Source organism: Stylophora pistillata, chromosome 12 (genome assembly GCF_964205215.1).
Source record: "Stylophora pistillata chromosome 12, jaStyPist1.2, whole genome shotgun sequence".
NCBI classification, from domain to species: Eukaryota; Metazoa; Cnidaria; class Anthozoa; order Scleractinia; family Pocilloporidae; genus Stylophora; species Stylophora pistillata.
The window spans coordinates 27,290,465-27,302,776 of NC_142530.1; the positions used below are offsets into that span (position 1 = coordinate 27,290,465).

Consider the following 12,312-nt stretch of genomic DNA (forward strand, 5'->3'; position numbering starts at 1 on the left):
AGCTTCCTGGAAAAAGAAAAAAGATGCAGAAAGATGTTAACATATGTGAAAAAATGCAAGTACCCCAAAAAATCGAAGTCCCTTGAGAAAGCTTCAACCTCAGCTAATTCTGATTTTATGAGTGAAAGCTGATGAGGTACAAATAAGTTGTCACAAGTGAGGTTGTACACCTGACTCCTGTTGTTTGAAGGGTAGTTTATACTATTCAATGGATAAATCTCTATCCAGTGCAGAGTTAAGTAAGTTGTATTGACAGTTCTCAGCTGGATAGCAATCTATCCATCCTTTGAACAACTGGGTCCTGGTACATGTGTCATACATCCTGCCTACTGTCAGGTCATCAATAATAACATCACTCTTTGCAGGCATAGAGTGAGAAATATGGTTTCTAAATGTGGCTATGCAACTCTAACAGCACTGTTCGTCACCTGTTATGCGGTGATTTCACTTTGACCACAAAGTGGGTCGAGAGAGTAAACATTAACGACATTGACATGCATTCGACTTTGTTGTGGTGTTCCTTGGGTTGACATTTTTCATGTGCGTAATCAAATGCTTATTAGTAATAAATATTGCAACAGAAGGCGAAACATTTGATCCAATTACAGACAAATACAAAACGCTTTAGTATGGAGCAAGGCCTTGAATATCGAATGATCGCAAAGTTTCTAAATTTAAATGTCTAATCAGCAAAAGGCAATACAGTTTGTGAGAGTTCTTACACCAATTACCACATTTCCATTTTCTTTGGTAGCCAGACTTACTTTTCCGCAGAAGACACATGTGTACTTCGAGTGCTGCGTGATTTCCATTTTCTTAACCATTTTTCGAAGTGAGGCACCGTAACGAGTACCATACTTTCCTACGACTCCGACCTTCTTGGTTCTCTTTGCCTGGAGAGACAAGGGAAACAAGTCGTTGAAATTACAAAATACCCAAAACTATATACATAGCTAACACAAACAGCAACTTTGCTTTCATAGGGAACTATTTAATACTCTAGATGGCCACTCATTCATGAAATAATCCAGAGATTTTTACCCACCATTTCGATCAGAATCTGGAAACTAAGTAGAGGAGAGAAAGAGAACCATCCGGGAATTTGGCTTATGATTTATAGTTGAACTTTGGCAGCGGTTTTACTGGTACTTCACTTAGGAACAGTTGAAATTATTTGGCGCGAGGTACAAATGTGGCGCGGAAATTCACGAATTGAAGTTTTCGGAAAATGAGTAAGAAATCTGAAGAGGAAGGTACATTAAAACTAACTGGATGTACAATCTTTCTTTTTCTTTATAAATTTTTGTTCCAAGTTTGAAATTTATGTTCCTTGTGGATTACAGCGTCTCAAGCGGTGCTGGCGTATCTCACCAAACAGAATAGACCATATAGCGCAGGTATGCAATATGATTATCTCGCCTGTAATATAAAGTATAGCACTACTTTTTCTCTGTTTTACACCTACTATTTGTATGCAATATATTAACAACGCGTCTAGACGTTGAATTTCATTGTCAAACTTATCTACCTATATGTGTTTTCTTTGCAGTTGATATTTTCTCGAATCTGCACAAAGAGTATGGAAAAACGGTAAATAGACCCGCACTAACGGGCAAAGGGTTACAAATGAGATTTTCCCTCTATTTCCTCCAAAATAACTGTTCTAAAATGAAATTTAAAACAAACTAACAATCACACATGTTGTATGAAAGGAAGCACCGTACTTAATTGATTTCTGGTGATTTGTATATCATTGTTACTGTTTTTGATAGGCAGTGCAGAAAAGTCTAGAAAAACTTGCCTGTGAAGGCATTATCACTGAAAAGATCAATGGGAAGCAGAAGGCATATGCACCTAAACAGGTAACATAATTACATTTATCTGAAAGACTTACAAAATTGAGAATTATTCCTGGTTTCCTAGGGAGTCTAAGAGCCAACCATATGACATGCGTTGTCTACAGTAGTGCTATTTAACAATTATTCCACAAGCACGCGTTGGATATGAGATGATAGATAGCCAACGAGGTGCATAGCGCCTCGTTGGCTACAATCATCTCATATCTAACAAGCGCGAGAAGAATAATTGTTTTATTAAAACCATTAAATTAAATTATTAAAATTTATTAAGTTTTTAGCTCCCTTTTAATTTTAAGCTGACACGTACGCTTACCATATTTGTAGATTATGGTATATTGGCTGATATACCATAATGGCTAAGCCAATAAAAAGTCTTGAATTGCATTATCCAATGATCTAGTTTTTAATAATACTGTTTATAAATAACTGAGAAACTATGAGCACCCTGATTGGTCAAAAACCTATAGTTTATTGCATTGGCAAACCCATGAAACATGTGGTGTTTTGTTTTAAGTTCATTTTGAGGAGTAACAGACTCCACTTTCTCTCTTGGTTTAGTGGCATAATAACCCAATTGAGATGTTAAGAAAACATTAGAAAAGTTTGTAAATCACTGGCTGCCAGCTCGCAATCTACACAATTTTCTCTCATTCTCCCTACATCCCTCCTGGGTTAATACACTGGTAAACCAAGAGAAAGTGTGGTCTATTGCTTAAAGGTTAAATGATAAGTAACATTCTGGAAATCATTATTTGGTTGCCATTGTCTACAGGACCAGTTTGGAGACTACGATGAGAATGAGATCAAGAAAATTGACACACAAATCAGTACCTGCACAGAAAAGTTGAAGAAGTTACAGGAGACTTTAAAAACTCAAGAGTCAGGTAATGATAAGGATTTCTTCTTATTTTGTCTTCAGAATATTCATGAGAAATAACTAATGACTATAATAAAAAAGGGTAACAAAAGCAACCTCCAACAAACTGCAGTCCTTTGTCAATAAATGCTTACAGTCCATCATGGACATACATTGGCCTGAGGTCATAAGGAATGAAGATTTGTGGGCAAGACCTGAACAGGAATGAATTGACATCCAGATTAGAAGGCGCAAATGGGGTTGGCTAGGGCACACCCTTAGAAAACCGAACAGCAATGTTACAAGGCATGCACTGATGTGGAACCCACAGGGGAAGAGAAAACAAGGGTGGCAGTTGCATTAACTTAACCTTTTAACCCATAAGAGTGACTAGCATCTAATTTCTCCTTAAATCATCAACCCTGAAGCAAAAAAATTGAGGTTCTGCAAATGATGGAAGTGATCATCAACTAAAGTATCTCTGGATTGTTACGCAAATTCTCCTTTTCCACATCTTAGGAGATGAAAGGAGAACAGTATGGAGAAATTATATGCATAAATTATATGCTGATGTTAGGGTGTAAAGGGTTAATGGAACTGTGTCATGGCAGAGTGGTTACAAAGAAAGGAACCTACAGGGAAATAACTGTCTAAATGTCAAAATCAAAGCTTCAAAACAAGCAGAAATGTCTTGCAGGTTTTCAATCAAATTAACTGTTTCCCTTCAGTTCAAACGGGTAGTAACCTTCTTCAATTTTGTCCATTCATGACCCCCTTCATCTTCCCTAAATGTTGGCTACGGATAAATGTCCGATGATTCAGAATCTGGCAATGTAGGCAGCATTTTTTATTTTATATCTTACTGTGTTTTGCTGTGATTTTTAGGACATAAATCAAACATTTACTTTGTTACTCTGTACCTTTTAGAACTGCGCAATGTGAACAGCACACTTACAACTAAAGATGCAAAGGCCAGACTATCGGAGCTGACCCAAAAGGTATTAATTTACATGCTGCAGTCAAACGCAAATCTGTAGCTCAAATGCTATCTTAAGGTAGTTCTACATCTATTTTTTGGTATCTTACTCAAATTATTGTAAATTGTTTTTATAATAATCTTTTGTTGTTATTGTTTTTGTTAATGACTGCCTTGAACTAGATTCACTTTAATTTTTCATCCTGCTCAGGAGTAGTAGTAGTGGATGAGAACAAAAGATTCATTGTTCACCCCCCTCCCCCCCCCCTTTTTTTTTTTTGGCAGTGTGACAAATACCAGGAGAGACTCAAGAATATTAAGTCTGGTGAGTCAAATGTTTCTAATTGCATACAGATATATGATAATGAGGTCTTTACCTCCAGATAATTAAAAACTGTTAATCTTTTTTAGCAACAAAGCATGTTACTCCAGAGGAAAAAGATAAGGTAAGGATTTCATAAAACCTCAGGGTAGTTTTGTGGTTTTTCTTTTAAATGAAACCATAATGTTTGTTCTTTTCTTTCTTTCTTTATTTATCATTTTAATGTAATATCATGTTCTTTTTTAAAGATCTATAAGGAACACAAGCAATGTGTCCAGATGTGGAAAAAGAGGAAACGATTGGTATGGTAATTTTCTTTGTTAACTTGAATGGATTGGGTATAAGTTGTTGTTGAAGAAAATAGTCCCTTTTTCTTGGAGATTCAAGTTCATTCCTTGCACTTACAACAGTCAAATGGCCATTATTTCCAATTATGTCAAACTAAAACTTTAAACTATCAACTTTTATATGTTTGGTAATTTATTTCTCCAGGCAACTGACATTTTAAATGGAATTTTGGAAGGCTATCCCAAATCCAAGAAACAGCTTATTGTAAGTTGAGTTATTATTATAATAATTATTACATTTTTTTGTAGATATTTTCAAGCTATTTTTTTGCATTTAATCATTTATGTTTTGGATTGCCCCTTTGGGTATATAAACTTACCAGCCTCTGTAAGCCACTTCAACACAACTTTAATACTGCAATGCACTCTGGGTACATACACAATAATTATGGCCTACAGGGTACTCAATATATTACAGTTGTCCAACAGACATTTTGCAAATTTTAAAAGAATTAATATTAATGTTCATGTTTGAGAACTGATTACAATATAAGAGAAAAGAAAAAATTTAGCATTACTAAATAGGAAAAACTATTATTAACTTACCAGCCTCTGTAAGTGATGGGTAGTCTAGTAACTGCAAGGCAAGGTTAACCCTTTACATCCTTAACATCAGTATGTATATTCTCCACATTGTTCTCCATACATTACCCAAGGGGCTGACAAGGAGAATTTGTTTCACAATCAAGAGGTTCTTTAAGTTGGTGATCAATTCTTTTATTCTTGTGGGTGATATTGTAAGGAGAAATTAGATGCTAGTCACTCCTAAGGCAGGGTTCTCAAGAGAATTTTGTACAGCCGTTGCTGTGCCACCTCCATGCATAACAGCTAAGTACATAGTCAAAGGCCATTTATCTTAGGCCCGTAGGGAAGACGACATCTTGGAGAGGCCTGGGCTAGAATCTACAACATTGCGGAGAAGTGATGAAGCATAGCGATTATTCACTGACGACAGGCTATTCATTTCAAAAACTAAAACCGACTAACATTCAATACTAAACTCAATTATCTCTGCACAAAGGTGTTCTTTAATTTGCATTTAATAGGTGTTGATCTACTAGTCGAAGCGCTTTGACAGCCGTAACACTTACCAGTGACACCTGTGACAGGTGTTACAGGTTACGGGTTCAATTGAAAAGCCTGTAAGGGGTGAAAGTTTGGGGGGGGGTGCAATTATTAGAGGGGGGGTGGTTATTGGAGCAATGGCGCTAAATTGGAATGTAGGAAAACCCAACCAGAATTTATCTTGCTTTTATTTACATGCTTTGTAGGAGGACATTGGTATTGAAACAGATGAAGAATATGGTGCAGTAATCCCAGGCTGTTGAGGCATTTTCTGTTCTTATTAATATACTTTATATTCAGATGGCAGTCTGTGTCAAAGTGATGAATATATTTAGCCAGTGTGTATTTTCTTCTGATGCTTTTCCTCACATAGTCGCTGATTATATAAATCATTTTGGGCAGGATATTATCAAATGGAATCTAGCATCATCAAGGATATGGTGCAGCAGTAACAGTTTATTTTAAAAAAGAAAACAAAAAGAACAGAAATCTTGACACAATGCTCCTTTATAAATACCTTTTAATTATCAATAGGTCATTGTGATCATTGTTAATAAAGTGTTGATAACTACATTGATGTGAAATTTTTTTTTTCACGAATTACTCCCTGTTCAATATGATTTGTTCTGTCTTTTACTCCCAGAACATTTGTAATCATTATCTTGGGAGCGGATAGGTATGCATAATGTGTAATATCATGTATACCTGTACACCACAAAAAATAAAGGATTTGTGTCAATTATATACCAAACAAATACGAAAAATTCCAATATCCTTTCCAATTTGCCAAAAATATATTTAATAATGCCATTTCATTAACACATTTTGCCTTTTAAATAATTTGTGCAAACAATCCACAGTCAACCTTTTAAATTATATATTTATTGTGCAAAACTACTCCTGGAAATACAGGAAATAACATAGATGGTGATATTATAATTTATTTGTCTGATAATTAAAGGTCCAGATGTCAGTTTGTTGAATTTTTTACTTAGTTTGTCTCCCAGACATAATCCAACATCTTCATGACATTTTCATAGAAAGTGAAAACAAAGGCAACGTCAAAGACTACTCTGCCTAGACGAGGTACTGTTCCCTTGTAAAACCTGGAAAAAGAGATGAAAGTCTTTTCTGTTAATAAGCCATGATTTGAAAGAACTGGTAGATTTAGTAATCTAACAAAAACCCAGATTTGAATTTCTATCTTGGAAGAGTTGACTCAGACTCTCCTTGGCTTGTATAGCTAGGAGTTTTGTTTTCATGTTACAAAATCTGCAAAAAAATAATACGTACGCTTTCAGTCCTTCATATTTGATAATCCTCATTACACAATCTAAAGTGTTCTTGTACTTGTGTGCATCTAGGCCCTGCAAGAAAGATTTGAGAAAAAAAATATGGATTTTTCTAAAACTAATAATAATAATCAAGATAATTTAGCAAGAGGAGGCGGCGTGGCCGAGTGGTTAGGGTGCTGGACTTGAAAACCAGTGGCCCGGGTTCAAGTCCTCCACCCTGCTACTCATTGGATTTGGTCTCAGTTGCCCCCAGTTCAACTCCTCAGCTGCACTCTGTAAATAGCCCTCTGGTCGCCTCCTGCCAGTGGGGATTTAATAATAATAATAACTGTTTCTTCATAGTATATCCACATAAAAGGTGTGGCTCTTCATCTGTGAAACCTTATGATACTAATATTTAATATTAAAACTAAATTAACTAAATAAATTAAACTAACTAAATTGTAAGAGAAACTATACATGAAAGTAAATATGTAGAATATATTGGTTGGTGGTTGTTTCTATATCTTTACAAGGAAGACAAAGCGCGCGCCTGTAAGAACACCTTGCAGAGCCTGCAGTATTCTTTAAAATCTGTGCAATTCCTTATATTTGCTGGCAATTCATTAAAAGTCATGGCTGCTGAATGCTGAAAGGTGCCTTGTACAAATGGAACATAAAGCCTTAAAGCAACACTGGAATGGAGATGCCTGATGGGTTTAACGACTTGCACATTTAAATGGGAGGGCCAGTTATCAGAATACAGTGCTTTAAAAATAGTCTTTAGTAGCGAGTAGTCCCTTAGCTCCAGGATAGGTAGCCAGCCAAGATCCAAAATGGTAGATATACTGTTTACATATTTACAGGTGATGAAACTAGCCATGGCGAACTGGAGCCTTTGTAGTCTAGCTGAGAGGAACTTTCGTAGTGGATAAAAAACAATGTCACAGTAGCTTATTTTGGACAGAATTAATGTTTCTACCAAATGTTTCGGTAGTTTAAAATTAGTAAAGTTCCTTATTTTTCTTAAGGTTCTCAGAGTCGCATAACAAGATATAAGAATAGAACTGATATGAAATTCCCATTTAAGATTCAAGTCAATGTGTACTCCCAGGGATTTTTAAGCACTTAGTTAAAACTACATTGTGGCTGAAAAGCCCCTATGGGGGAGCCTCAATTAACGTATATTATTATTATTATTATTATTATTATTATTATTACTATTATTATTATTATTATTATCAGAGTAAACGAACTGGATGATCTTTTTCCGGGTTGTTTCCTAAGGGAACAAGTCACAGCCCATGACCAGGGGTCCCTTAGGATTTTCTCTGTACTCTAGGTACCTAACACCTCAAAATCCTCGCTGTTCCCAGTAACGTAGTTTTCTGAAGTGACGGAATACTAATTTTGACGTTCAACTTTCCCAACCACTTGTTCAAGTTTTTTGTTACACTTCCCAATGATCCTACAACGATTGGTATCACCTGCACAGTTCTCATGTTTCACATTCTTACAATTTCTCTTTTATTATCCTGATACTTTTCAACTTTCTCATTCTCCTTTTCACCAATTCTTTTATCTGCTGGTACGGCAATATCAATAATAGTGCACTTTTTTATTTACAACTACAATGTCTGCTCTTCTGGCTTTGATGACATGGTCACACTGTATGTTCACGTCCCAGAGTATTATTATTATTATTATGCAGTATACACGTTTGGATGCTGGTGAGCTAAGCAAGATTGGGCGAAAATTCGTAACCTATCAGCATGACAGGACTGTTCACTATAATAATATCTAATACTACTTAAATATAAATGATCAATATAAAACGATAAAAGTGTCAATTGGCCCAATACTAAGATGTTTTTTTTTTTTTTTTTTTTTTTAAATGTTCATGATTTACTGTTCGGTTGTTCGGTTATACGGTTCGGTTATTATTATTATTATTATTATTATTATTATTATTATTATTATTATTATTATTATTATTAATGAACATTCCACTGGGTGGCTCTTCTTGTCCACTGTTTCCAGATTGAATTAGAATTTGGAATGTTGGTTTTTGCAGATGGAGGAAAACTGGAAGACCCGGAGAAAAACCCTTGGGGCAAGCATGAGAACCAATAACAAACTCAACCCACATATGATACCAAGTCCAGGACTCCAACCCAGGCCACAATGGTGGGAGGCAAGCAGTCTCACCACTGTGCCATCCCTGCTCCCCACTGGTTCCAAGTCAAAATCCAGTGAGGAAAAATGTTTGGGCAGCATTTCAAGGAAAAGCTTTCTGAACTTTAACAGCAGCCGAACAAGGAGCACTTTTCCCCTCTGTATGTAATTAACTTTTAATACATTCAAATCACGTTTAGAAAAATCCCTAGAGAGGCACAGGTTTTTGAACCTATTTAATGCATTCATATAACATTTGGAAAAATCCCTAGAGAGGCACGGGTTTTTTAAGCAGAACGTGTTTTATCGGGTCTAAATACACTCAGCTACGCCTCGTGTTTTTAAACCCGATAAAACACTGCTGTTCATTTTTTAAATAGTACAAAAACTTTCAGCTCTTAAATGTTCCTGCAAACATCTCCAAAACAAATCATTGTTCACAAACCTGCATCCTTGTTTTAACAACATCAACAGGAGTGTTGCCAAAGACACTAGCTGCACCAGCAACTCCACCAATGCAAAACGTTTTTATAAAGCCAATGTCTACACTGGGATCACCTCCTTGAAGATAGTTCTTCAGGTTGGAATATACAAAGAATCGAATCATCTGATTGCTCCCCTGCTTTATTACTGTGGCTGTTAGACCCTTGTAGACTCCACCCAATCCTAAGATCGAGAAAACAAAAGTGAGCAAAAAAAATAGCTCATTTAGTACACTCGTGATCCTAGCTGAGATCCAAATGAAATGTAGATCACTAGGTCACTTCTCTATGATTGATTAGAAGTACCTCCTTTCAGTGGACTGATTCAATTTAACTGTTTCATGATTAAAACTTCCGGTATAAACCTGAGAATGTTTAACTCACCCTCTGTTCTTACAATAGTTCCAACACCACTAAAGAAACCCTTATATTTTGGATTTGGTTGTGTCTGATCATGAATAAACTTGACTTTGACAGTTTCCATTGGACACACTATGACAACAGCCTCTGCTACTCCTGCTCCTAGACCACAGAGGAGTGTCTGTACTTGTGTTAATTTACCATTGTCATCTGCCATGTTATTTTTCAGGAACTCAAACATTGCAAATCTGCACAATCAATTAAACAATATTTATTAGTGAGTTTCCTCCTGTGTGGAGACAGGCATCGAGAGAGAGAAATGTTTTGTCCATGAATACAACAAAACGTCCTTCCAAACTGAGGTCCAATATTTTAATAATAAGGACACTGCATCTGTTACAACTTTAATTCCATATATTAAAAACATTTTCTGTTTGTCACTAAAATATGAGAGATCAAAGTCCAAATTCCACTCTAAAGATATGTTGGAAGAAAAAAAATTCTTAATCTTCCATACAGATAAAGAAAGAAACATAGAAACATCAAATTTACCAGATAAAAATAATTTGAAGGGCTGAAAACTAATTGACCAAGATAACATCTTGGGCCTTCTCATTACCTGTTTGGTGGACAATGTATGGATTTTGTTGGGAGAAATTATATGTTAATTACCTCTGGGAGTTAGAGGGTTTAAGTCCACACATTCCTCTAGAACTCAAAGGAACGATTGACTTCTTTTGAAAAAATATCTAAAAAAAAAAAAGTTAATTTTTCCTCACCTTACAGATGCTTTTGGTATTGAGCCATACAACAAAGAACTAAGACCTCTATAGAGTCCAAAAAACCCATGATTTTTTACTGTTTTCACGGCACAATCAAGAGGACCCTTGTACATGGGCTTTGCTGCTCGCTCATCAAGTTGTACTTGGGTTTTTACATACTCTGTTGGAAATGTGCAGCAGATTTCAAGTCCACCAGCAATACCCCCTGTTCAAACAAAATTCGTGTCAAGGAATCAGTTTTAATCTGCAAAAGATTTTAGAGTACTTAACGAGAACAATCTTAAAGAATTGTTTTTTCACATACTCTAAAGTTATGTCTAGTTCTAAGAGAGAAGAAGGTATCATCAACACAGGGCACTTTATCACCCTCTCTCCTTTCTTATCTGTGCATTTTATCTGTAATTAAATTTAAAAAAGATGTGAATGGATGTAATTCATATATCGTAAAATATTCATTGTCAGTCAGCAGGAAAAGAGTACTTTCCTCTCAAAGTAGACAAGAATATCAACAAAATAAGTAGACATTAACTCCAACAAATATTTTGAGAGTGGCAGACATTTTATCTCAGTAATAAATTTCCAATTTAAAGAAATTTACTATACATGTGATGATAGTTTCAGTTCTGGACATATGATAAAAATCTTGTGATGTTGTAATATCACAAACTTTTCGCAATTATCCACCATTAACATCATCCCATCAGAATATTGACTAGTCACGCAAGTCAGAAATTGCGCAATGATGACGTCCGACACACCCCCGAAACACCCATGACCCATGTTTGTGATATTGATTCTAAATTCATAAAATATTTCATCAAGTTTACTCGTCACGAATTCCTCTTCTTCAAGAGGTTTACTACCTTGTTAGCCTTTAATAAAATGTTAGTAAGATAGTTGTGTATTGAATAGTATCAGCCGTTATTAAAGATTACAACGCGTTCTGATTTACCGTGAGTGTGTTTTGTTCAAGTGAACACGTCCACACGTAAAGTTCTCACATCAGGAAAATTATTCTGCCACGTAGAACAAAACCTATCTCTCGTTTCAGTTTAGACAAAACAAAAAAAAATCGATATCTTTTCGGCGATATTTCATATGGCCCTAATTACGATAACTTTTCGAACCGCCTTTTGGTGAAATGCGTCACGAAGCGAAGGATTTGATCGACCTTTGTACTTTCAAGGTTAAGCAAGGGCAATGCAAACAGTAACGATCGAGATAGAGTTTAACGATCGACATAGAGATAGAGTTTCAATAAAAAACTTTCGTCCTCTCCACGAAAAATAACAGCTCATGCGTCAAAATTTAATGTTCTTTCACTAAGTCTATAATCTAGTCGCCGAAACATGCTCTGGCGGCAAGTGGTCCCCATATTTAAACTACAAAAAACACCCACTTTTTACTCTGTAAGCTTATAGTTCATTGATCGCAAGCACTTGAATTTTCTCTCATAATTGACAGAAGCTGGTTCAAACAAACAGATATCAGCCTTTAACTATTTTTGATAAAACAATATTTCACAGCTGAAAAACTAAAGAAATTACTCCTTTATTAAAATATAATTACCGTACCAGCGAGGATGGCTTTCCCTGGATGCCGCCTGCCTCTTCCTCCGCCAGCAGGAGCGGCACACAAAAACCTACTTCGATAATAAGTGGCAGGATCGGGTGTCGCAACCAGTGCTCCTCGATTGCTATTTTCTGGAGAAGACATCGTTAAATCTGTATTACCAAACTAACTCCTCGCTTGAAACTCTTCGAAACAAAAATTGTCGACGTGAAACAGGCATCACGAATGACCCGTTGAGTACG

At 35.9% G+C, this 12,312-nt stretch overlaps 3 protein-coding genes across 3 annotated transcripts in view; 1 reads left to right on the forward strand and 2 right to left on the reverse strand.

Moving 5' to 3' along the window:
* The window catches only part of LOC111340744 (large ribosomal subunit protein eL43), a 1,827-nt gene extending 697 nt beyond the window's left edge, over positions 1–1,130 (reverse strand). The window contains exons 1-3 of the mRNA XM_022947637.1: positions 1,046–1,130; positions 765–893; positions 1–6 (exon numbers count right to left, since the gene is read on the reverse strand). The exon at positions 1–6 is cut by the window's left edge and continues 77 nt beyond it. Of these exons, the coding sequence (XP_022803372.1) occupies positions 1–6; positions 765–893; positions 1,046–1,048 (138 nt within the window). The 5' untranslated portion in view covers positions 1,049–1,130. The remainder of the gene's footprint in view (positions 7–764; positions 894–1,045) is intronic.
* Positions 1,131–1,144: 14 nt separating this feature from the next.
* On the forward strand, positions 1,145–5,998 carry LOC111341632 (homologous-pairing protein 2 homolog). The gene is made up of 11 exons (XM_022948609.2): positions 1,145–1,253; positions 1,344–1,397; positions 1,550–1,590; positions 1,773–1,862; positions 2,632–2,743; positions 3,643–3,713; positions 3,977–4,016; positions 4,103–4,137; positions 4,262–4,315; positions 4,506–4,565; positions 5,632–5,998. Exons 1-11 carry the CDS (start codon positions 1,229–1,231, stop codon positions 5,686–5,688), a joined length of 639 nt encoding a protein of 212 aa, XP_022804344.1. The 5' UTR covers positions 1,145–1,228; the 3' UTR covers positions 5,689–5,998.
* A 287-nt stretch (positions 5,999–6,285) lies between these two features.
* Positions 6,286–12,312, reverse strand: LOC111341618 (tricarboxylate transport protein, mitochondrial). Its single transcript, XM_022948608.2, has 6 exons — positions 12,073–12,312; positions 10,496–10,703; positions 9,741–9,964; positions 9,320–9,540; positions 6,719–6,792; positions 6,286–6,531 (listed from the first exon to the last, which is right to left on the reverse strand). Exons 1-6 carry the CDS (start codon positions 12,212–12,214, stop codon positions 6,417–6,419), a joined length of 984 nt encoding a protein of 327 aa, XP_022804343.1. The 5' UTR covers positions 12,215–12,312; the 3' UTR covers positions 6,286–6,416.